Source organism: Anguilla rostrata, chromosome 8 (assembly GCF_018555375.3).
Source record: "Anguilla rostrata isolate EN2019 chromosome 8, ASM1855537v3, whole genome shotgun sequence".
Taxonomy (NCBI): domain Eukaryota; kingdom Metazoa; phylum Chordata; class Actinopteri; order Anguilliformes; family Anguillidae; genus Anguilla; species Anguilla rostrata.
Window position 1 is genome coordinate 43,335,174 of NC_057940.1, and position 25,327 is coordinate 43,360,500.

At 39.5% G+C, this 25,327-nt stretch overlaps 1 protein-coding gene and 1 long non-coding RNA gene across 2 annotated transcripts in view; both read right to left on the reverse strand.

Moving 5' to 3' along the window:
* The window catches only part of LOC135261793 (uncharacterized), a 499,003-nt gene that overhangs the window by 7,264 nt on the left and 466,412 nt on the right, over positions 1-25,327 (reverse strand). The gene's annotated exons all lie outside the window — the stretch shown is intronic.
* On the reverse strand, positions 1,743-6,889 carry LOC135261791 (probable thiopurine S-methyltransferase). The gene is made up of 9 exons (XM_064348409.1): positions 6,770-6,889; positions 5,455-5,595; positions 4,482-4,574; positions 4,196-4,328; positions 3,478-3,530; positions 3,094-3,168; positions 2,911-2,996; positions 2,184-2,228; positions 1,743-1,941 (listed from the first exon to the last, which is right to left on the reverse strand). Exons 2-9 carry the CDS (start codon positions 5,547-5,549, stop codon positions 1,823-1,825), a joined length of 699 nt encoding a protein of 232 aa, XP_064204479.1. The 5' UTR covers positions 5,550-5,595; positions 6,770-6,889; the 3' UTR covers positions 1,743-1,822.

The window sequence follows — 25,327 nt, forward strand, 5'->3', positions numbered from 1 at the left end:
TTCTATGGGTTTCTTTATTGGAGTACAAGAATATCCATCCATTATCTATACCCGTTTATCCTGAGCAGGGTCGCGAGGGGCGCTGGAGCCTATCCCAGCGTGCATTGGGCGAGAGGCAGGAATACACCCTGGACAGACCGCCAATCTATCGCAGGACACACACCATTCGCTCACACACTCTTACCTATGGGCAATTTAGGGTCTCCAATCGGCCTACCTGCATGTCTTTGGACTGTGGGAGGAAACCGGAGTACCCGGAGGAAACCCACACAGACATGGGGAGAACATGCAAACTCTGCACAGAAAGGCCCCAAGCCGAGATTGGAACCCACATTCTTCTTGCTGTGAGGCGACAGTGCTACCCACTGCACCACTGTGCCGCCCACAAGAATATTACAATTAAAAATAATTTTAAAGTATGAACATTTTTCAAAGATACATGACTCCATTTTGTCAGCAAAACCAAAAGGGCATTGGGATGCAAAGCAAGGCAAGATTGTCAGTTGTTTTCTTGTCAGAAAAAAAGTACTGTCTAAAAGTTATTTCAGTGTTAAAAATGATTCATTTTAGATACCAAGGATAATAATACATTTGCAAAAATTTAAACATGATGGGAAAAGCCATTGGGAAACATCCACTGACAGTGGCCTAATATGTCTGCTTTTCTTTCAGTACATAATCTTGATGCATCCAGTTCAATAAAATAAGACGATGATCTGGTGAAGTGTGGGTCATTTTCATACACTTTTAGTATATAAAAGTGTAACTCATGGCAAGATACCAGTAAAGCATGTCAATGAGTGCTTACAGTAGGTGCTGAAACAATCTCTGAAGTGGCTTCTATCACAATGTGAATGGGGTAGCCTAAATACATAAACAGTATTTACAGAACCTAGCTTGTAAATGTCCACAGTACAGCCAGTTTCGTAAGACAGATTTCACAACACGCATTTTTGGTAGAGTCACTCCAACAATATGTTTTAGGTTGCAAATGCACTCAGAGGCCACATGGTGTCTAAAGAAGGAAGAATATTACAGTTTGAGGAAAAAACCTCCAAGACAGGCAAGCCATACTGTTAAGTCTATGTGTGTTCCACAAGGCAACACGAGGGAATCCATGGTATGGTCAGAATTATAAGGTTGGAATTGTATTTAATTACTTTAAGAAGACTGGATACCATCTTTACATTTCACAAATTGTTCACATTTCATGTTTAAGGTATTATTAAAAATAGGACATTTCCCAAGCTATATTTGTATTTGAGGAAGCATTACCAGCTTCTATTATTTGTTTTGTTAGAAACAAAATTATTTTACTACCCAGACTAATCTTGTCTTGCAGTCATTCCAATTTCAAGACTTACTGTATATCCCTATTAGACTGTATTACGTATCCGGTATGTTCTTTCCAAGATGATGCCAGTGCAATTCCAAATTTCTGCTGACTATTTAAATACAGTAATAGACTCTTGACCCATGAATTTGACTCATGAATGTGCAGGTGTTCCAATTTAATATGCTTTTGAATGAAACATGCCTGGTAAGACTCGATATTACATTATTTTTGGTGATATTGGCTAAACGAATCATACATGTATTTCACTCTTAAGATTGCATGATATTCTGTTACATTTGGCTAGCACCATACAAGGAAGAGAACTAATTACTTGAAAATTGATCCAGAGTGCATTAGGTTCCAGAATCTCTCCAGTGTAGAAAATGCTTCATAATTTGACACCTACTGAATGGGTACAAGTGCTAATTTAATGTGTGTTCTTGTGTTCCTATTGTTACACCTTGCAAATAGTTACACCTTGGCAATTTATTTAACATTTGGAGTGAGAAGATAGACTTTCTCTATCAGGTAATCCACGCCCCACGCCCTGTGTTTGTCTGCGAAGGCATCAGCAGAGTCCAGTAATTGAATGTCACAGGTCCTGCCTAAAATTAAAATGAGCAGTTTTATATATAAAATTTCAAAAATCCAACATCCAAAATAATCCCAAAAATAATCCCCAAATAATCATGTACCATTAAAACATTCTGTAGAAAAGAGTCTATCATCTTCCATTACTTCCATTACCTACAAATGTGTCATGAAATTTTGCCTGCTGTGTACAACTTGTGTTTCTACAAACAAAAGATGTTACAATTATATTTGTGACTTCTTGCAACAAACCTACCGTATAAAGTTTTAACATCCTCATCAGGCACAAAAAATGGTGGACCTGTTAAACAAAAATGTTCAAATACAATTTTTTTGATTGATTTAAAAAACGCCACATTCCACATACAACTGTCTCACATTTACTTTATCGCAGTTTCACCATCTCAGTTATCTTGATATAAACAGTCGATGAAATTGATTTATATAAGACAATTCAATGCAGTTACAGAAGTCATCTGAGGCAGTTTCAATCTTAGCTCCCACACTCCTGAAAACCATGTAAAATGTTCCAGAAATGGTTGGTTATTATGGATTAGGTCTGTTTAATTGAAGCTAAATTTTTTTCTACCAGTGAATTTACATTTTTAAAAATGTTAAACTGTATTTTTATAGCAAAATAATTTTAGTCAAACTTGCTTCCCCAGGATCTTACCTCTACACAACTCTGAATTGTATGCAAAGTGTCTAAGAGGTTCAACATACACTCATCTTGCATTGATTTTAACACATTGCATTGGCAGTTTCAGCTTCAGTTATCTTGCTATAAACAGTCAATGAAATTGATTTATATAAGAAAATTCAATGCAGTTACTGAAAGCCTAAGTCTTCTGAGAGTATCAATCTTAACTCCCACACTCCCAAAAACCATGCAAAATGCTCCAGAAACAGTTGATCGTCATGTTCTATTGAAACTAAACTGTATTTGTATTTTCCCAGTTAAACATGCTTCCCCAGGTTCTTACCTTTATACAACTCTGGATTGTATTGCAAAGTGTCTAAGAGGTATCGGCAATCCTTGTCCATTAAAGAGAATATTAAGGCGGCATACCTTTTGTAAGGAGAAAGGGGAAAAAAATATTTTATTGTCTGCATGCTTGCAGTTCTTTTCAAAAGATACTGACTGGGAGGAGATCATGGTACCTCACCTTTCTCTGTCACAAGGGTTGATGGCCACCAAGGCCCCTCTGTCCCAGATCCCATTAAACTTTCCTGCAACGGCACTGGGGGTTTACAGAGCATTTATTACATGGTTTCCTCTCCAGCCATTTATTAATGACAGTTATTACATATCTTATCATCGTGTTTTTAGTAGACCAACAGGCATATAAGATGGTAAGAGAGCCTCAGGGGCCACAATTGAAATTGAAAATTTCAGCTGCCCTTGAGTCATTTCATAGATACCAACAATGCATTCCCACAAAACTTTCTACATTCAAAGGTACTTTCAGATGTTATTACTACCACATAGCATAAACTACCCAAAGAAACAAATGGAAAAAAACAAGTTTCAGGTTCACTGTCACTCATACCTGGAGAATTTAAACAGGTCACATTGATATAAGGATATCTTGCCATCAGAGCTCTGTGAAATAAATGAAATAGAGTTCAGGACAACTCACGTATTTAGATTACATATTTAAATGAATACACAACATTATTGTTTTTTGGTTGGCCACTGAATGGAACTGCTGAAGGTACTACTGAGCATACACCAGCGAGCACTAAACTATGAAACAGGGAGCACAATACAACTCCCCTGTGAAATGGGAGAAATACCAACAACAAAAAAACAGTATATAAAAGCAGATCCAAACAACAGGTAGAAGCTGGGGTCATGGTGGGTGAGCAGCAATTCTGTAAGCAGCAGCAAGCGGTGCATGCAATGAGCAGCACTGGATAGGTGTGTTGGCTTAAAAGGCAATCCATTAATGATGTGTGCATGCGATAGGTTGCGCATGAGAACATATAGTGATGTGTGTACATGATTGGTTGAGTATGAGAACATGGTTGCTGAGGTAGACCAATGGTCAGTTGCAGCAACAGTTTCCTGACCAAACTTGCTCTGTGCATTTGCATTGCTCATTACTGAATCATGCAATAGCACAGAGTGCACATGCATGTGCAGGGTAATACCCTGAAGGGCCTTTCACCATATAGAGGGGAAAAGGCTTGATCAATCTTCGCATCACAAACTCAGCTTCATATGAAATGCTATGTTCTCTCAGTACCTTACACACCTCCCAGTACCTTAAACACCTTGGCTCCTGGTATACCTGGAACCAAATCCTCAGAGTAGCTTAAATTGTGGTCCTCAAAGAACTCCTTGATGCCCTTCTCGGAAATTTCTACCCCAACCACTGAGTGGCCCATGTCTGCTAGCCTGAAGAGGACAACAGAATTAGGAGGACCTAAGCATTACAGGGGGCATTATTGAGTACAGTGATCCAAATCACAATAACCATTCACCAAATCTAAAGCTGCAAATGAAAAACTGAGGAATTGAATAAGATGGAGTAAAATTAAAACTCACTACCATTTCATGTCCACAGCTTTTCCACAGAGAGGGAAGAAAACCCGAATTCCCTTTCTTCCACATAGAATTTTGTCGATGTTACTTTCCAGCATCCTGTTGCAGAACAAGCAGAAGACAATGAAGTACAGAAGATAAAGAAAACAGCGCAGTTGATATGTAAAGGCCCAAATAGACAAGGGATGCTTGCAGTCACTTTCACAATAGTGTTCTAATATTTATTCTATTTAACATGGTGAAACTCCTGGAGGTCCTGGAGCACCCCCATGTATGCTTCATTCCAACCTTAACTGTAATTCCTTAAGTATAAAATATAAAGTTAATAAGATATCAACTGTTTTTAATTAAATACTTTTAAATTTCACTTTGGGATAATTTGCCCTCCTAATTCAACATCATATCAGAAACAGATAGTCAGGAATGGCCTACATCATATTAATTTACAGACTTTCTATTAGTCAGATTAGTTCTGAGACAACTAATGCTTTCATGTTCTGTAATGTGCTGTGGCAAATCATTCCTTCTGGATGACATTATGTTTAATAATGATTAATTGATAGATCTACATCTCAAAGCAATTAAGTTCTAAATGGCCAATCAATGACTTTAAATCAATTAATTAATCAGTACTTAATAATGAATTAACTAACAGATAGAAAAGAAAACCTGCAGTAGTACTGGAGTCAGGGACCAGAGTTGAGTATCAAAGCAAATCCTTCTAATCAGAGAATGATTTACACCAGGTGAGTGGAAACCAGGTAAACAGAATCTCCAGCCAATCAGTGACATGAATCAATCAACTACCAGGTAGAAATGGAAAAACCAGCAGGACTGCTGGCCTCAAAAGCAAGATTTGAGTATCTGGGACCTGGAGCTTTATGGCCACTACAACTGCAGGATTTAGAATGTGCTCATAAGTGTACGGTAAGGGGGTCAGAGATTAACTGGGCTTTAGCCCATGTCACGCCTTGTTTACTTGTGCACATGAAGCTGATGAAAGCCGATTCTTCCTTCCTGCCAGCGGCCTTCCCACTCCGCTAGGTCCATCACTCTATCGGCCTGGGCGCTCATACTGCCACAAGAACTCGGGTATGTCCACGCAAACGTGCCTCAGAAACTTCTCACCACAAAGAACGACACAGTACATGAGATTCAAGAATGGACTCAAAACACTTCCAATAGAAAAGACATATACTAGATCAAATTAGACTGCTTTATCTAATTTCAGCAGAAGCAATGTCCGCAGGCTTAATATGTCACATTTTGTAAAACAAACTGCGCTAACAGCACGTTCTATTACGTGATCATAACAAATCAGAAATAAGATATAGCCTATGTCCTATATGTTCGTATCCTTAACCGCCTGTGAACAGGTAGTCAGATGGAAATGACTCCGTTCCTAATGGCCAGGAAGCCTGAAGTATAAACCAGGATTTATAGGCTCCAATATGATCAGACAACGTTGCGAAATGCTCAACGGACAAAGCAGGCACAGCGTCATTTAGGAAAGCAAAATGCCTAACCAGGGATCGTCTATAGCACAGAATTCAATTATCAACAACAAATCGCTTATTTGTATTTTCGATACAACAGAATCTATTGTATAAACTAGGACACATTATCTGAATCCCAATATGACCAGACGAAGTTGCAAGGTGCTCAACGGACACACATGGTCATTTGCGAAAGCAAAAAGTGAAATGAGGTCATGGAGGGAAGAAACGCATGACAGGACTTTAGTTTTACTTTCTGACCGCCAGATTTTCACCTCTGTTGAGAGGTAATTCACGCGGCCACGATTTCGCTTATGATTAATATATGTAGGACCATACCTTAACAAGCTAAAATTAAGCGTGTAGCATGTTATTTTAGGAATTTCCAACAATATACTGCAGTAAGTTATAAGCAGAACCAGGCTATTCTATTTGTTATTCACTATGGTGAAGAATGATAGGACACTGGCTAGCAGAAAGGATAGCTTGTTGCAAACGGTAGGTACACGTTAAATGAAAACCTTTACTGTGGTGTAAAAACAAATTATCATAATGAAATCCTCGTATTGCCTGCCATTTCATTTTGTGAAAAAGGTTACTGGTTAAAATCACAGCTTGTTGTATTACGGACGGTCGCAAGTTAGCTTGCTAGCTAACTAGCTGAAAGTGAATTTCATGAACTATCAAAGCACCATGCCTATTTAATATTTGTCGTCATTGAATGCATACGTCGTATAATACTAGGCTACATTATGAAGACATATCTTAAATTTGACAAAACACAACACTATAGCTTACCTGCAACGTCAAGTCGCACAGGAGTGAGTACTAACCAACGCTATGCTAATCACTGTTGTGTTTTGTCCTGTCACGTGACAGAAGGGGGAGCTTTTCGAAGTCGCTCTATTGGTCGACCCGACCACACTAAACTGTTCTGTGGTCCAGTACCTTTCCCATCTTTAGCTGCTTCTTTCTGTGCGCGAATTGTACTGGAGTGCTATAGACCTCCGAATATTTAAATTGTTCTATACACAATTGCACATCTAATTAAAAGCCAGATCCCAACTCAAGTATTTTCAGCCAGCATGTAGAAAATATGAATGGGCCTGTTTCGATGGTTAGGTGAAGTTAGGGATAGAGACAGGGAGAGCAAGCAGGGCTCAGTATGTAATTAGTGAACCAGCATTACTTCCACACCAGTGTCTCCAGGTGGATGCACAGGCTACTCTCCCTTTTTTAATGATAAATGTTTGAAACTGCTTTATACTGGTGATTAAAAAATTACTATCAACACCGACATGCCGTAAGCATTGTCAAACAGGGAAAACCAGGCAAAAGTTTTTTTTTTGTTTTTTTTGATGGCGTCAGAACTGTTCAAAAACAGTTTATTGTGTTATTACTTTTGGGATAGCATTAGAAGTTGCATTATGTAACCGTTGGCCAGTGCTATTTTTTGAAAATATACTTGCTCAGGTAATTCTGTGTGGAAATCAACATGAGATTGGCATTGTTTTCTGGAAATTTCCTGAAAATGGTATTTGTTTTTCACAGTAATACTTATTTCAAAAAGTATTACATACCACAGTAAAGTTTGCTTTGCTTGCATATCAAAGTCTACAATATAATGTAAATAGAAATAATCAAAATCAAAACACATAATTAAAAATAATGTCAATATACTATGAAATTATTAGGTTAATAAACACATATAGTTAATGTTTAATAATGTTTAAGATCAGAAATCTTGGATAAACATGGCACCATAATTGTGTCCATAGGATGTAAGATAAAAGATGATTTATGTAGCCTTGGTGGGCACAGAATTCAGAATGTTAAAGTCACATTTCAGGAAAATCATTTATTCTCAATGCTTTTTTATTAATGAAACCACAAATCCTCAGTCAGAGTCTTGGGGTGTTCAGAGACACCTACAGACTATATCATATAGACTTACATTATAATTTCCACACATTGGGAAGTACCACTATCAGTTAGAAAGCATCTGTGTGATATTACAATGTATACTGTTACAGTATACATTGTGATCACAATGTGATATTACAGTATACTGTTACTGTCATAAAAAAGTGTGAGCTCCCCTGGTCAAATGGCATGATTTGTTTAAGTTAAAATAAGTCAATAAAACCTCTGTAGGGTACTTAAATATCACATTTCTATACATTTTAATGCACAATTGCTATTTATTTACTGAATTTAACAATTAAAAATGTGATAGAATCTTGCTTTGATACTGTTGTGGTGGCTGGCATAGCGAGCTTGCCAATAAATGGGTAGCTACATGTTTACATGCTTGTGTCATGTTATGTGAGATCAAAGACGTAAGTGTTCGCATGCTTGTGTTATGTTATTCGATATCACAGACGTCAGGGTGCGATCTTGGCACTCAGTTCAGTATAAAAATGGTGTGCAAGCGAATCAGGCTTCTTAACCATCAGAAGGATAGGTTTTTTTGCAATGTTTTTTTTCCCCTAAATTTTATGTCAGTTGTGACGACCCGGCTCAAGGCGCGACACATGAAAAAAACAAGGACACAAAGGCTGAAGGAATAACGGGTGTTTATTTGAGAAGATCTAACAAAACAAATACTACAACCTAAAGACCTAACTTGTCAGTATCAGTAATCAGTGTGTATGTGAGTGGTGCTGGGTGCATGTGTGTTGCGTGGACCAACCGAAGAAATACAAACGTATGAGTAGCCGTCCGCGCTGGCTGGAAGCAGAGAAACAGAGAGACTGACTGTTTGGGTCTCCAGCCTTTTTAAACACGGTCTCAGCTGGAGGCAATTGGGGCTGTCAAGGAGGCCAGGCCTCGCTCCGCAACCCCCCCTGCTGACCAACAGAGACATCACACACAAAAGGTGAAAAGAAGGGGGCGGGCGCCAGGTGTGACAGTGTTCTACAACTTCATTGCTTTTGATTACTAGAAGTGACTATTACATTAGCATTAGAACATTCAGATAAGAACATTGTAATCACATATTTCTGACCATAAACCTAAAATGGTTAATAAAGCAAGATCCACCTGGTCTCTCTTTGGAATATGCCCTGACACTGATGTTAAAAGTGGGATTGAAGCTGAAATTGTGAGGCTCTGAGAAAGAATACCTGAGGGGATAAGCTACTGGAGAAAGAGGTGGCCACAGCCAGCCACTCTGCTGTGAAAACAGGCCTAGCTTGGGTCCGGGACAGAGGTGATGCACTGAGGCTATATAGAACAGTGGTCCTCAAGTTCAGTCCGAGAGCCCCCCTGTGTATACTGGTTTTCGTTACAACCTCAGTTGCAATCCCAGAATTTCAACATGCTGTTAATTTGTCTTAATTACCCACTACGTGTTTGAGGGATTATTTACCCTCTGAAGCCAAATTGTGAGAGATAGTTGTGCATGCCACAAAGAATAAAAGTACAGCGTTCACATTGTGCTATATTACTACAATAAGAAAGAGGTCAAAAATGTTTTAACTAATAAAATGAAAGACTGAGGTGAATGAACAGGCTCCTAATTGATGAAAAAGAGAACACATGGCCACTAAAACGAATCACTTTTGTAGATAATTCAAAAATTCAAAGACAAAGGAAATGACAGTCAGTGCGTTTACATGCACAGTTGAAATTGATCAATATTAATACCTCGATTTGGCCAAAGATGAGATTTAATTGGATTATTGTTGTCCCAATATGCACGACTCGGAAAGAACCTATTTATTGACAGTGTGTGTCTGATGAAGGCTTCTTATAAATACTGCTTCCTCCAATTTTGTTGCAACTTTTTTGAATAATTCGCCATTCTGCATTTTTCTTCCATCCATGTATTTTAGAATATTTAACTCCTTTAGTTGCGGTAGCATGAAGTTGGTATCCTTGCTCGTACAGAAATGTGTTTTTTTCACCATGATACTAGGGAGGGCAAAACGGAGCTTTAGAATGTCGCCAGCAGTGTATGCGCATGAACTCGACAATGCATTTCTCACAGAAAAGGTTATTTGTCGCCTTTTTTTATGCATTACAGTGGTGATAGAAGTGACAGTAATTAAGTGGTACTGTGCTGTTAGCCTTTATTGATCGCGGTACAAGGTTAATGTGAAGTAGCTAGCACAACTGGACAGCACTAACCCATAAAAATGTAGGCCTACTTTGAATGGTACTTTCTCAATTGAACGGTAAATGTGAAAAACATTTGATTATAGTCAGCGGCACCGAAATTTTCTGTCACACCCTCAATAAATGGCAAAAGTCCCAGTAGAAGATTGAATTAAATCTTTTAAAGTTATATATTTTCTGAAACGTTATCGATTCCGCTTGGCGACCGTGAGCGTATAGTTGCTTTGTAATTACGGAACATGCGCAGAACACCTAGGCCGATTTTTGGCCTATTGAAGCGTATACATGCTGTTGTAACTCAACCCCAACCACAATATCTAGGTATGTTAGTCCGACTTTGAAAAATTTGAATTAGTACGATTTCAGTCGGACTACAACATTTACATGATTTTTAAAAGTCCAGTTGGACTGATACGATAATAAATCAACTTTTTCAAGCATCATGTAAACCCACTGAGTGTAGCCTGGAGATAAGACAGACCAGCAACTGTGGGGTTACCATTTGAGGTGTGAATCTGTGTGTGTGTGTGTGCATGTGTGTGTCAGACGGGGTGTCCATGCCCCTACCCCCTCCTCTTTTTCACCAGTTAAAATATGTGGCTCTCTTTTGGTCATTAAGTTCTGGCAAGTTGGAAGGAAGTAGTTTTTGTAACAATTGGAAGGTTTCATCTGAGTCCTGCACCTAAGTCTGCCATTCTACATTTCATCTCTGGTTCATTTGGACTATTCTGCTGTCTTTTGGTATCTCAATTTTGGATTACTTTGGGACAAAATCTGTGGTTTGGTATCTTCTCCCATTCATTTCTTGTGTGACTGTACATGTCTGTAACCTTTGTTAATTGTTTTAAGGTAGTTGAACCTTGTCTTTAGATTAGACGTGTAGACTTGTAACTTAATAAATTTCTTAATTTTCACCTGGTTGTGAGTTGTACATTTTGATAAAGGTTGATCAAAACTATTTTCAATGCCAATCAACAAATTTGACGATTTGATTGATAATTCTTATCTTTGATAACAATTGCCAAATTGGGTAAGTGAGGTGTTTTAACAGTTGATGCACTTGTGTTCGGTATTCAGAGTGCCGGACGTCAAACGAGGGTGTTAACAGTTAAAACTGCTGGGTTGCATATTTCAATTAATCCTCACCTTGCTGACAGCATTGATATGTTTAAGGAAAAAAATTAATGAAAGAACTTAAACATGTTCAACAACCAAACTAGGAGCTCATTGATTAACCTCAGTCTAATTTGATTGAAAAAATTGTCACCTCTTTTTACGTCATTGTTTGCAATAGCACAATGTGGGACTTTATTTTTCTTGGCATGAATAGCAATTTCTGACATAATGTGGCTCAAGAAGACAAATGATCCTTCTAACATGAAAAGCACCAAATTAAGAAAAATGTACCAAGTACTGGAATTGCAATTGTGGTGAATGAAAACCAGCATACACAAGGGGACCCCAGGACAAAACATGAGAATCACTGATACAGAGCAACAAATTCCACTGGTTAAAATGCCATTGATATGCAAGGCAGGGAGCTGCCTCATGACCATTCAACCTAATGCAGCTGTTCCTGCAGGGGTTAGTGAGCAAGATGTAGGACAAAACTGACTACACACTAATTGATAGCTATTGGTTTAAGTTTATTTGTTCGTGCAAAAGAGTTATGGGAGATTGATGACATCAGACTGCTAGGTTTAGAGAGATACAGATTAAGTTCACTGACACTAAGACCCTGTTTATTTAAAATGCGTCTTGGGCGATCAGATCACAAATGGACAGCGCTAAATACAAGTGTAAACGACCACCAAGACGCGTTGTGATCCGATTACTCAAACCACGAGGTGGTCTGGGACGCATTTGACCACATATCTTTTGTAGTGTAAACGCTAATGTATCCTGATGCGTCCCCAACAAGGACGTAACAGGAAAATACGTCATCAATGCAGGACGTGGTGGTTGTTTTGGTGACAGCGTGCCAACGCTCGAAAAAATGTAAACATTCTAACATTCTTCCTTTTCCTTGTCTTGTCCTGCGCTCTTTTGAAAGTCGCAAATGACTTTGTCCTGCCAATCTCAACAGTTGGAATAGCCCGTATACGTATATTAGTTCTTGAAACTTTTTTGTTTTATTAGCTAGCCCGTGCGAAACAAATCTGGCACTTGTCTGGCGACAGACTTACGTAATAACTGTGTGCGGGGCCAGTAACGAAATCTGAACACAAGTGGTCAGCTGGACACCTTGGAGACGCATGATAGACACAAGTGTGAACGGCGATGTGTCTTGGCTGTCCACTTGTGTTCGGATCACCAAAACGCATTTTAAAACCAGGGTCTAACATGATCCTTGGCCCGATCCCAAACAGAGCCCTCTGGACTCTCTCTCTGTGGACTCAAAGACTTTTATGGTGTATTTCTGGTGATGGGTGAGTCCATGAGTTTTGACAAGGGCTTGAGGGGTATACAAAGAGTGAAACTTGACTTCTGACATCAACTAATATGTGACACATTGCTGAGAGACACACCTTACTCAAATTTATATGACAACAGAGGAAGAGGCCACCATCTGGATCAGGCATATTGGAACTATAAATTGCCAACTTTAAAATAAGTGAATTCTAATGACTTTTGAAAGGAAAGCACAATCAGAGTCCGCTGCATACATGGCGATAAGCAGGAGTACAGTGTCACTCAGTATTGACATTAAAGGACAGCCATACCTTCTCACTGTAGGAGTCATGAATACTGCACCATATCGAGTCATTTTGGGACAGGACATACCTATATTATTGGATCTCTACATTAGGACGAGAGTGCCAGTGCAGATGTCATGATGGCGACACAAGCTAAAGTACCAGTCAGGGACTTTAAGTGGACTTTAACTGCCTCTTGTATTTGTATCCAATGCTCAACCTGGTAGAGAGAAATAGTCAAAAGTACAGCGGCGGCAAGCTAAAATAGAGGGAACCAAGTGTGCTTACCAGTTGCCATTTCCTGAGCATTTCTTGATCATAATGGAGAGAGCATACCAGTGGATATTGGCAAGTTGCAGAAGCAAGACCCTACTTTGACGGCCTGGTTTCAACAGGCTGTTGGCAAGTGCGACAAAAATATATTAATCACCACTAATAGTGAACAATTTTTTTTGGAAAGGATGAGAGACTATATCAGCTGAGCAGATGCATGGAGCAGCTTGTCATTTCCTAGAGACTTAGGGACACCATTTTAAGGATGGGCCATTCAGTTCCCTGGTCAGAACATTAGGGGCAACAAAAGACATTTGCAGAAATCTCAGCATGCTTTTATACAGGCCACAGGAAAGAAAATCCGAATTTCTTTCACATTTTTTTCTTCCATATAGGATTTTGTCAATGTTACTTTCCAGCAACCTGTTGCATACACAGAACAAGCAGAAGACAATGAAGTACAGACGATAAAGAAAACTGCAGTTGATATATAAAAGCCTAAAAAGACAAGGGATGCTTTGCTTGCAGTCACTTTCACAATAGTGTTCTAATATTTATGCTATTTAACATGGTGACACTCCTGGAGATCCTGGAGTACCCCCATGTATGCTTCATTTCAACCTTAACTGCAATTCTTAAAATGGAAAATATAAAGTTAATAAGATGTTAAATGTTTTTTAACAAGATGCTTTTATAGTCTATTGAGGGATGTTTCGACCTCCTAATGCAACATTGTGTCCAAAACAGATATTCATGTTAGAAGTCTTTTTGTCAGATTAGTTCTCAGACAACTATTGCTTTAATGTTCTGTGATCTGCAGTGACAAATCATTCCTTCTGGAAGAGGTTACATTTTGTACTGATTCATTGAAAGGTCTACAACTCAAATCAGTGAAGTCCTAAATGGCCAATCAGTGACTTTAAATCAATTAATTAATCAGTACTCCATAATCAATTAACTAACCATTAGAAAAAAAAATCTGCAGTAGTACTGGGCTACCTCCGAATAGTCTTTTTTTGCTTAGGAAGGTTCCTAACTGAGTGAAATGTCCCAGAAGTATCTAAGTGTCAGCCATGATAAGAGCTGGTCAAATGCTCAAAATGCTAAGGAAAGGTGCTTCAGTGCTTCCTTTCTTATCTCCTTTAGCAGAGGGTACACTGGATCATCCTTTATGAAAGGAAAGGAGATAATGCCGTCCCACAATTCCTTGCGGCAGCAACATTTAAAGCGACATACCATTCGGCCGTTCACAAAAACAAACGATCAACATGACTGAGTTGTGTGGTGGTTCTTAAGCTATTATATGCATAGGCTTATAATCAGATCATAATCAGCACATTAACACAAAAGTTTGTCTTTCAAGAAAAAGGGATATGAGATGTTTTTAGCCAGATGATGTTTTTAATTCAACATGTTTGAAACGTAAGAATGATGATACAGTAGTAGATTTGTTGGCCTAACATGTAGGCAATTAGACTATTTTCATACAATCATACTAATTGGGATTCATGTCAATAAATATGAGTGGACAGGAAGGTGAGCATGAGCAAACATTCTCAATATGACAACCATTTCGTTTCACTTTTGTGACTGGTAGCCTATATTCCTTTTTTTATTTCAATTCCTACCTTGGTAATAAAGTAATATTTTTCACCAGTTTGTCTATGTTTATACTACATAACCTGCATGAATCAACGCGGTAAGAACGCACGGGGCGAAGTATCTAAGATGCGCTTTTAGTAGTCCACCTTCGGAACTTTGTAGTTTCACCACGCCAGACCCACGTCAATAACATCCGCCGTTGCATAATTACGTAGCCTAGTGCAAGTGCCGCCGGATTCTCTTAGCACCGCGGTTGTCAGTATGAATTCTCCTTCACATCTTTCCTTGACCTCATGACATTTTCCATCGAGGTCAAGGAAAAGGGGTTAGGAAAAGACATAGGACTGAATTTTTTTGACTATTCGGACACAGGCCTGGAGTCAGGGACCAGAGTTGAGTATCAAAGCAAATCCTTCTAATCAGAGACTGATTTAGACCAGGTGAGTGGAAACCTGGTAAGTGGGTGCAGGTTTTTATTTTAACCCAGCACTAAGACACCTGATTCTACTTATTGTATTGACTGTAGGCCGTGATCAGTTAATTCCTTGAATCAGGTGTGGTAGTGCTGGGCTAAAGCAAAAACGTGCACCTACACCAGCCCATTATAGATAAGAATGTATACCCCTGTACAGGAGCCGGACCTGGAGAGGGAAAGAGAGATTTAACATACCTTTATTATAACACTACAACAAAAAAACACAAGGCACAAAAAAAATCAACCCGCACACAATACAAGGAAAGAAAAAAAGTAAGAGAGAGAGAGAGGGAGAGAGAGCAAAAGAGGATAGAAACAGATTTCACAATAAATGCAAGTGATGATAAAAAACAAAAAAACAAACACAATGAGAGGCAAGTAAGACCCAACTCTACAGTCAGTAATTGTGAAGGTCCAGCCTCCCCTCCCCATCACCATGACACAAACTTGGGTGTGTTTTGGACAAGAGAGTAATAGGCAAATTCCACCCTCAGCCTTGCTGCCACCAGGCCTCTTATAATATATCTCCTGGACAGGTGATGTTCCGCTTGACTATAAAAATCTGAAACCATGCTCTCAAAACTGAATTGTAGAAAGGCGTCAGCGCTGAAAAGTCCACCGCCCCTGGACTCATCAAAAACAACTGGCGGTCATAGCCCAATCCTGCAGCCCTCCGCAGGGGAGCCCAGGCCAGCCCCCTCCAGCTGAGGTTTGGGTGATGCAGCCGCCTGGCAGTCTGCAGACGGAAGGCTAACCCGACTCTGCAAGTCCACCAGGTCATGTTCACCCTCCTGTAGTGGGAGATGTAGCACCGCTGCTCTGGTCCAGAGCTGCCCTGACCAAAAAAAGTCCACCAGTCTTCTCTGCAGCTCCTTGAGTAGCCCTCTAGGGGGCTCCCGCATGCACAGTCCGTGCCAGAGCACCGAGGCAGCCAGGTTATTCGTGACCAAGACCCTCCCCTGAAAGGACATTGATGGCAACAACCACCGCCATTTAGACAACTTGGCCACAACCTTGTCCAGCATGCCCTCCCAGTTCTGAAACTCTTCACTACCAACGAACACCCCCAACACCTTCATCCCCCCCTCCTCCACCTTAGTGCCCCCGGCAGACTAGGGGGCACTCCCCCCCTCCACTCCCCTACCTGTAGGGCCTCACTCTTTCCCCAGTTAACTTTTGCTGAAGAGGCCATCTCATACAAACCCAGATTGTGTTCCAGAGCCTGCATATCCTCCCGAGTCCTGACAATTGCGTTATCATCATCCGCATAGGCGGACACTGTAACTGGTGAGCCCTGCAGTGCCCCTGGTAGGTAGAGCCCAGTAAGCCTACTCCTAAGCCTACATAGAAATGGCTCAATTGCCAATAGTACAGCTGACCAGAAATTGGGCGGCCCTGCCTAATGCCCCTCTCCACCGGAATAGGACGACTCAAACCACTGCCCACCTTGACCATACATGATGCCCCGTCATACAGCAGACCTACCCATGACCTGAAATTCTCCCCAAACCCAAAAGCCCTTAAAGTGGAAAACAAAAATTGGTGGTCAACACGGTCAAAAGCCTTCTCCTGGTCCATTGATAAAATGCCAATGTCAAGACCGCCTAACTCACACACATCAATAATGTCCCGTATTGTGAAGAGATTGTCCATAATTGATCAGCCAGTGATGCAGTATGATTGATCCCTATGGATCAGTAAATCTAAACAGTTTTTAAGCCTATTTGCCAAAGCCTTAGACAGAATCTTATAGTCGGTGCATAAAAGTGTGACGGGTCTCCAGTTTTTAAGCAGCGCCAAATCCCCGTTCTTGGGTAGAAGGGAAAGAGCCGCCCAGCAACAGGAAACCAGTAGTGAACCCTGTCGATAACATTCCAAAAGCACCTGCTGCAAATCAACCCCTAGCAGACCCAAGAAATGTTTGTCCGCAGTTAACCCTTCAATGCCAAGAAAGCGACCAGGAGCTAACTACTGAACCTCTGCAGTGAGCTCCTCCAGCCTGATGTCAGAATCCAAAGCCGCCTGCTCCCCCGGTCCCAGCCGAGGCAGCCCCTGAAGCAACTCTGCACCACACTACCGATCACAGTTCTCTGCCCTACAGAGGGCGGTGTAGAAATCCACTGCATGCTGCCTCATCTCCGCTGGATCAGTGGTTACCCCTCCATCCGGCAGCCGTAGACAGAGAGAGAGAGAGAGAGAGAGAGAAAGAGAGCAACGAACCAGCACGGGTAAAGGTTGGAATGTGTGCGTGGTTTCGTTATTTTGTCTTTATTATTTTAGTTTGTTGTGTTGCTTTATTATTTTTCCCATGTGGATGAAGGGCGAAGCTGTTTTGTTTGTTTTGTAGAGACTGGAGTCTCCCTCTCTAGTGTTAAATAAAGACCGGAAACTCCCGGATTCTCGTATATCTCCCTGTGTCCAACGCTTCTGTTCAGAAAGGGGTGTGTCGCGGTGTGTGACAAATAGCTCTCAAGCTTATTCATTTTAGTCAATGTTTATTCATAAAAAAATTCAATAGCTTCTCAACAGTCAGCAGGGAACGAGACGGAAATAAGAATTGAAATTCTGATCGAAGGTTGCAGTATGGCCAATGGGAGACCCCCTATGAAGTAGTACTACGAAAGAATTGTTTTTCAAATAAAAATTAACTAAAATTAAACCGAAGTTAAATGTTGTAATCGGAAAGTTGTAGTATGTCCAGTAGGGGACCCTCTATTAAATAGTGTTGGTACTATTGGTCCTTCTGACGGCTACAAAGCTATTGAATATTTTTCCAAATAAAAAATTGACCAATATTAAACAGAAGTGAAATTTTGAATTCTGAAAGTTGTAGTATGGCCAGTAGGGGGCCCTCTATTAAGCAGATCTAGTGGTCTTGTACAGACGGTTGCAAACCTATTGCATTTTGTTCCAAATAAACATGGACCAAAATTAAAAGAGTTTAGAGTTTAGATGTAGTATGACCAGTAGGGGGCCCTCTAATGGATACTGCCAGGTTTATATAGTTGCTCTAACTGATTGAGAAGCTATTCAAATTTTTGAAAAAAATATTTTAAAATTCCCTAAAATTCATCCAGGTTCAAATATTCCTGTATAAAAGCTGTAGTATGGCCTACATACAGCCCCCTATTAAGTGGTGTAGGTTTTAGCTAAACTTCTTCTGGCGGCTGCGAAGCTATTTAATTTTTTTCCTTATTGAAAGTCAGCGAAATTAACCCAGGTTTTAAATGTCCAAATGTGAAAGCTGTATTAGTATGTTCATTAAGGTGGCCTCTAATCTGTGGTGCTGATTTTCCTGCTCTCCACCACACATTTTTCTTGAAAGAAAACACAAATTAAGGCAAGGAACAATTTCCATATCTAAAAGCTCTAGGGCAGGCATGTCAAACATACGGCCCGCGGGCCGGACCCGGCCCGTTGGATGATTTAATCCGGCCCGGCATAAATTTCTGAGTATGTCAAAAAAAGAAGCGAGTCTCTAGCTTATTTCTATCAAAAGTTATGATTTTTTAAAATAAATACAAACCAAATGCTCCCTCCGGCCGCGGGAGGGCAGTAAATGTGTAAAAGAGCTCACGTCCAGCATGCGGCATTGACACGAGTTAGTACTAAAAATAAACCGGCAATCTTGCTTCACAATTCACCACTACTAAACAAGTTATCGGTCAACACACCCTTCCCAAAATGGCACTGTCAAAAAAAAGAAAAGTGGACACGGAGTGCTTCTTTGAGCTACGAGGGGAAATTAGACAGTTCATGGAGAAGAAGGGACGCCCAGTAAAGGAACTTAAATGCAAGGAATGGGTGCAGGATCTTGCGTTTATGGTTGATATTACACAACACTTGAATACACTTAACACTACATTGCAGGGCCGTAACAGAGTTGTCACTCAATATTACGACAGCATAAGTGCGTTCAAGATGAAACTGTCACTGTGGGAGACGCAGCTATCCAACGGTGACACCGCGCATTTCTCTTGTCTCACAGCTGTGCGTCCGGAGGCACCAGACCGTCCCGATAATGATTTGGAAAAATATAAAGACAACATAACAGATTTGCTGCGAGAGTTTGAGCAGAGGTTTCAGGTATTCAGTGAACTTGAGAACAAATTTGGCTTTTTTCGCTCGCCATTTACAGTGAAGCCTTCTGATATGCCAGCTGACATTCAACTCGAGCTTATTGACTTGCAGTGCGATTCCGCTATGAAGGATAAATTTGGGTCCGTGGGATTGGATACGTTTTATCAATATCTCGTGCCAGGTTACCCCAAAATAACAGCCATGGCTGCAAAGGTTCTATCCATGTTTGGGACTACTTATCTTTGTGAACAGGTGTTCTCCGTAATGAACAATAATAAAACAAAGCAGCGCTCAAGGTTAACAAATAAACACTTGAATGACATTGTTAAATGTGCTGCTACTCAGGATTTGACACCTAATATCGATACACTTGTGAAGGCAAAAAGATCCCAAGTTTCAGGAGCCAGCAGCAGCAAGTAGACTGCAGGAGTGCAGTAAGAGAGAAAAAAAGTGTGATGACACGAAATTTGTTTGCACTCATGAATACAGATCATTAAAAATAAGATTAATCTGGTTTCATATTAAAGACAATTAATATTGTGCAGTATATTCTCAGCTTCAGTAGGCCCAGCCTAGTAGTTTGATCTGATGTAGTCTAATCTTATTGCCCATGCACGGCTATAACTTTTATTTTGTATTTCTTTTTTTATTTATTTCAAAGCAGTATGACAATTAAGGCGAAAATATTTTTTTCATAGCTCCCACTTGAGTTTGTTTAGTGTGGTGAGTTGGTTCAGGTGTAAAACTGCATTCACTTAACTGTTAAAATAAACCAGTTGTTAACACATTCACCGCCTAACATGAAATCATTTTTTTTTTCCATTGTTGGTGAATAAATGTGTTGTGCTTAGAAAAGATCCCTTGTCATCCGTGATTATAATATGTAGGGTAGGCTACAAATGTAGGCTGAATGATAAAGCATAGTACTGAAAAACAAAGCTAAATATTTGGAGTTGACATTCTTTTACTGATCCGGCCCACCCGAGAACAGAAAGTCTGGATCCGGCCCCAGAGCCAAACTGAGTTTGACATGCCTGCTCTAGGGCATTGAATACTTTCTGAAAAAATAAACAATTAATTTTAAAACATCAACTAAATTAAACAGAGGTAAAAATGAAAAACCTTAAAGCTGTAGTATAGCTAGTTGTGGGTATTTTAATCTTTGTTTGAATAGTAGGTGTTGAATTTTTTCCCCCAATAAAATTTTTTAAAACTGACCAAAATTTTCCTGCGCAAAAATTTCTCCATCTAAGTAATGTAACAGGGACAGAAGAGGGGGTTCTAATCTGCAGTGTTGATAATAGTGCTCTCTACAAATTTATTTCCCTCTAAAAAATTTACAAAAATATGCAGAAGTGAAATTGAAAAATCAAAAAGCTGTACTATGGCCAGTAATAATCCGTGAAGCTGGTTTTAGAGTTATCCTCCTCTTGGATTTGAAGCCGTTTAATAATACCAAGATTATGTATGTTGTAATCTCTTTATTGTTGAGAAGCTTTTAAAAACTTTTCCTCAATTCATGATTCACCCCACCCCCACTCAAAAAATCTAACAAAACCACCATCCAGGTTTAAATTTCCAATCTTAATCTTAGTTATTCTACTGGCAGTAGGGTGCCATCTATTCTGTGATGGTGGTTTTAGTGCTCTATTTTATGAAGCAATTGGTTTTTTTTTCAGAATAAAAATGTACCAACATTTAACCAAGGCACAGTTTCCAAATATAAAAGCCTTCATAGGGGCTGCTGATGAACCTTGGTTGGATTTCCCATATGGAAAATTATATATGGAAATATATATGGGGACTATATGTATTTTAATATCTGTACTTATATTTTTAATACATTTATTCCACATATATTTTACACCATATATTTACATACATTTCAAATACATTGTGAAATATATTTAAATATTCAAAATGTGCCACTTTTGCATATTTGACATGTATTTACATGTAATGCATGTGCTTACATATACTACATGGAATTAAAGATATATTTAGATACTCATTGTTAATTTATAAATTTAATACAAAGATACACAATTATTTAAATAGATTTTGAATTTACCGCCGTATTTTTATATATATGTTACTTTTCCGTTTGGGTTACATCTGTACACCTCACCAAGTTATCATTGAATTCTTTAAGAAATAGATTTCTTGCGATGAACCTTGCAGAGCACGAGTAACTGAGAATAGATCCGTGGTTCTCAAACTCGGTCCTGGGGGACCACTGTGTATACTGGTTTTCGTTCCAACCACAATTGCAATCCCAGAATTTTAACAAGGTGTTAATTTTTCTTGATTAGGCGCTTTTCTAAGCACCTTGATTAGTATAATCAGGTGTGTTACTGCTTGGTTGAAACAAAAGCAGACACTGGCCCTGGATAAGATTGGGGACCCCTGTTCTAAAACATGAAAGCACCTCATCAAGAAAAATGAACAGCTTGAAAAATGAAATTCTGTGATTGCAATTGAGGTCACAAGGATTCCATCAGGACCAGGAGCTTTATGCTGGTTAAGGGACTGTATGGCCCTGGTGACCTCCTCGGTGCTCAACTTAGTTCCATGCTCTCTTCCCCTGGGCTACTGTTCTTATACTATACAGGCCCTCATAGAACTCTTGGGCAAATTTTCCTTGATTAACGAGTGTGCCAGTGATCTTAATCCATTGGCCAGTAAACACTCAGCTTCTTTCTTCACATCATGTTAGGAAAATTAGGCTAAATGATAAATTAAATTGAGAAAAATCAATCACTAATTACAGTTAGACTGAGAGAAAAATATGCACCGCTCTGATAACTACTATATTATCTTTTAGCACAAGCTGCAGTAAAGGCCATCTAACAAAACTTCAGGATAGTCTGAATTACAAATTGCACATTGCAGACCTTTGCCATGAATATAATCCCAGTGTGAGTGCGGAGAATGAACAGTAGGCAACATGTAGTCACAATTTTAAACAGTGTTCATAAAATGTGCACATGTGAGTGTATTTCTGACATGGTATTTTTTATTGTGGTGGGTGAGATGTCAGGACCCAGAGGAAATGACCTATTTGAAGGTGAAAATTATGTTCTCTTTTTAAGAAAGGACCCTGCTCTCGTCACTCCCTGGGTTCAGTTAATGAGTGTTTAAAGTAAAATTTTGTAGCAGATCGGTGCATTTATAATTTTATATTATGAGTCTAAGGGTTCATTCCAATAGTATATTTTCACTCCTTGCAATCTTTCCTCGTTCTTTATCGCCACCCAGCAGAGGACACGAGGAAGAGATGCAAGGATGCGACGAGAATGGAGGAATTGAGGCAACATGTAGTAGGCAAATGGAACATCCTTGCTCAGCCAAGCATCAATTTGAAGAGATGGCAATTACCAACATGACAGATGTGGAGAGGTGGTTCCACATGTGGGTCATTTATATGTCACACTTCTGCAAAGGCTGCACTCGTGTATCCTTTCAGAAATCTGCTTTGGGAGTCTCCTCGCTACTGCAGGGCCCAGTAATATATGGCTGCAGACATCACTCTCATGGCACTTCAGTCTGATGCATTTACTGAAGCAAACACCACTCTCATGGCTCTCTTCTTGACTGTGTAAGATTTTGGTTACACCATGTAGAATTTACAGGACTTTTTATACATAGTAATTTCAGGGCACTGTAAATGTTTGGGACAAGTGGCTTCACAAGTGTTTCTGATCAGTCTAGTGGGTTAAATTGCTTCCTTAGTGCATGTATAATAGAGCTTTCAGTATCTAGTCTTAATTCTAGGCTTTTGATTACCCTTGGAGTCTGTTATTGGCGCTTGTCAACAAGGACCAGGATTGAATCAATGAAAGTCAAGGTAGCCATTATGATGCTGAGAAATATGAAAAGAGATTTAAGTGAAAAAACATTTTATTCAGTAGTATAAGCAGTGGAGTATTAAGGCTGGAGAAGACTAAAGTCTGGTATGATATAGCTGTTGCAAACTCAGTGTGTCAAGTTCTGCATACTGTGCAAAAGGTAAAATGAAAATGGTTCGATGTGAAACTGGAGGCAAAGAAAATCCTAGCCCACAAACAAAGCGCATCAGCCACAGGGGGAGGTGAGAGTTTAGCCCAGTTGTCTACGCTAGATGAACGCACTGGCAAAATTATAGTAGAGACGTCGCTGTCTGGAATTACCCTTGAGGGTGACAGCAATGTATTTTCCCTGTCCTTGCATAGACTCAGAAGGAGGTATCTGGGCAGTTGGAAATGACTCATGAGCCATTCATCATCCTCAGCAAACAAATTGGCCTGGTCTTTGAAGATGCACTCTTTTTCAATGTGTGCCATGTGCCAAATCTTCAGCCATAGCAATGAAGGCCTAAGCTATGACGTCTGCATCCTATTTATAACAGACTTCACTTACGTGTTTTTTAGAATTCATATTCAATTAAGCATTCATTGTATTAATCAGGATTATGCCAATGAAGCATCATCTGTTTTAACATTGAATCCAATTGTGATTTTTATATAATCATTTGAACAATTATAGTATTCAATTGCCTTATTTATTCAAACAATTTTGCTAGCTTTTTAAAAAAATCAAAATAAAATATGAATGAATTGAATAATAAAAGCTTTACAACTGTGTTTTTTCCATTTGTGCACACAATACGAACAGTTAAAGCACTTGAGTAATCTGTTTGCAGCCTACAATCAATCTGATGTGAAAACTGATGTGATAAATCCCACATTGTTTGTGTAAACACAATTACAAACGATTTACGGTCAAATTGATTCAGCTTATGTTTGATAAATGAGGCCTATAGAATTTTAAAAAATGCAATTAATGATTTGCATTTCAATTTTAATTATGGCTGGATTGAAATATGATGCTTCCATAACATACACTTCATGGCAAAAGTAAATGTTAAAATCGAAAAGAATTGACAGTTTCATAGCCTACATTTTAAGTAACAGCCCAAAATATTCCAACAAATATAAAAGCAGAATTCTTGTGGTGCATGAGCAGTCTCTGTTTCTAGTAAGAACTAATTTTCCCCCCCAACAATGTCTTATGTCTTTTATAAATGTATTTGAATTCATTAAAAAAAAAACTATTGATAGCACTTGCTATTTTACAATTTTATATGCCTGCCTAAGACAGTGTTTTAATTTATGTTATGGAGATCACTTGACGATAATAGTTTATTTTTAGGGATTTTCAGCAAATAAGACTTTTGAGATCTTTTGAGATCAAAATTATTTTTGTTTCCCCCAACAACCCCCCAGGTGAAAGATATACAGTATATTTTTGAAAAATATTACATAAATCAATGGACTTCAGAGGTGGTTTGAAGACAAAACCCTGACCCTGCTGTGCTCATCTCTTCTCTCGGTGTCACCTTTCCTGTTTCTTAGCATCTGTAGTACAGTGGAGAGCAAAATAATGCATGTCAGAGTGGAGCAGTATGGACAATGCCTCAGTAATTACACCAATAAATCAATGAGTGGGAGCTGGCTGTCATCCAGGATGGACTCCAGCTGCAGCTGAATAAACAGTCATCAGCACCAGCTCAGGGAGCTCGCTTTGGAGCTCAATTCCCACCAACATGGTGTATCTTCATTCAGACCCAGACTCAGTCCCAGAGCCAGTCCCAGAGCCAGACTCAGACCCAGACTAAGCCTATGAGGGCTAAATAAAGCTCTATTGTTGCCTTGTCTGTGCTCCCTCTTCATTACTACAAGTGGCAACATGGCAGATAATTTTCTTCATCTTCAGACGCAGACTGAAGACTCATCTCTGCAGACTGCATCTTTGTTCCTTTCCCATCCCCACCCCCTACTACTCCTACCTTTTGTAATAGTTCAGGTTAAGATATTTTCATGGTTTGAGGTTTTTATTCTTATGGCTTGTTGTTATAAATGTAATCTGTACAGGGCTGACTGTGACTTGAAGACTTGATTTTTATGCACTCCAAGCTAGACCCACCTGAGATCATCCTCACTTGAGATGCGCAGTCACTTAACGCTGAAATGGATGGTCCATACTGAGTGAGTTACACTGAACTTTATTAAACTGGAAGCACTGCTGGATGCAGGTGAGGACATAGTAAACATATGAAAGAGGAAGGATGCT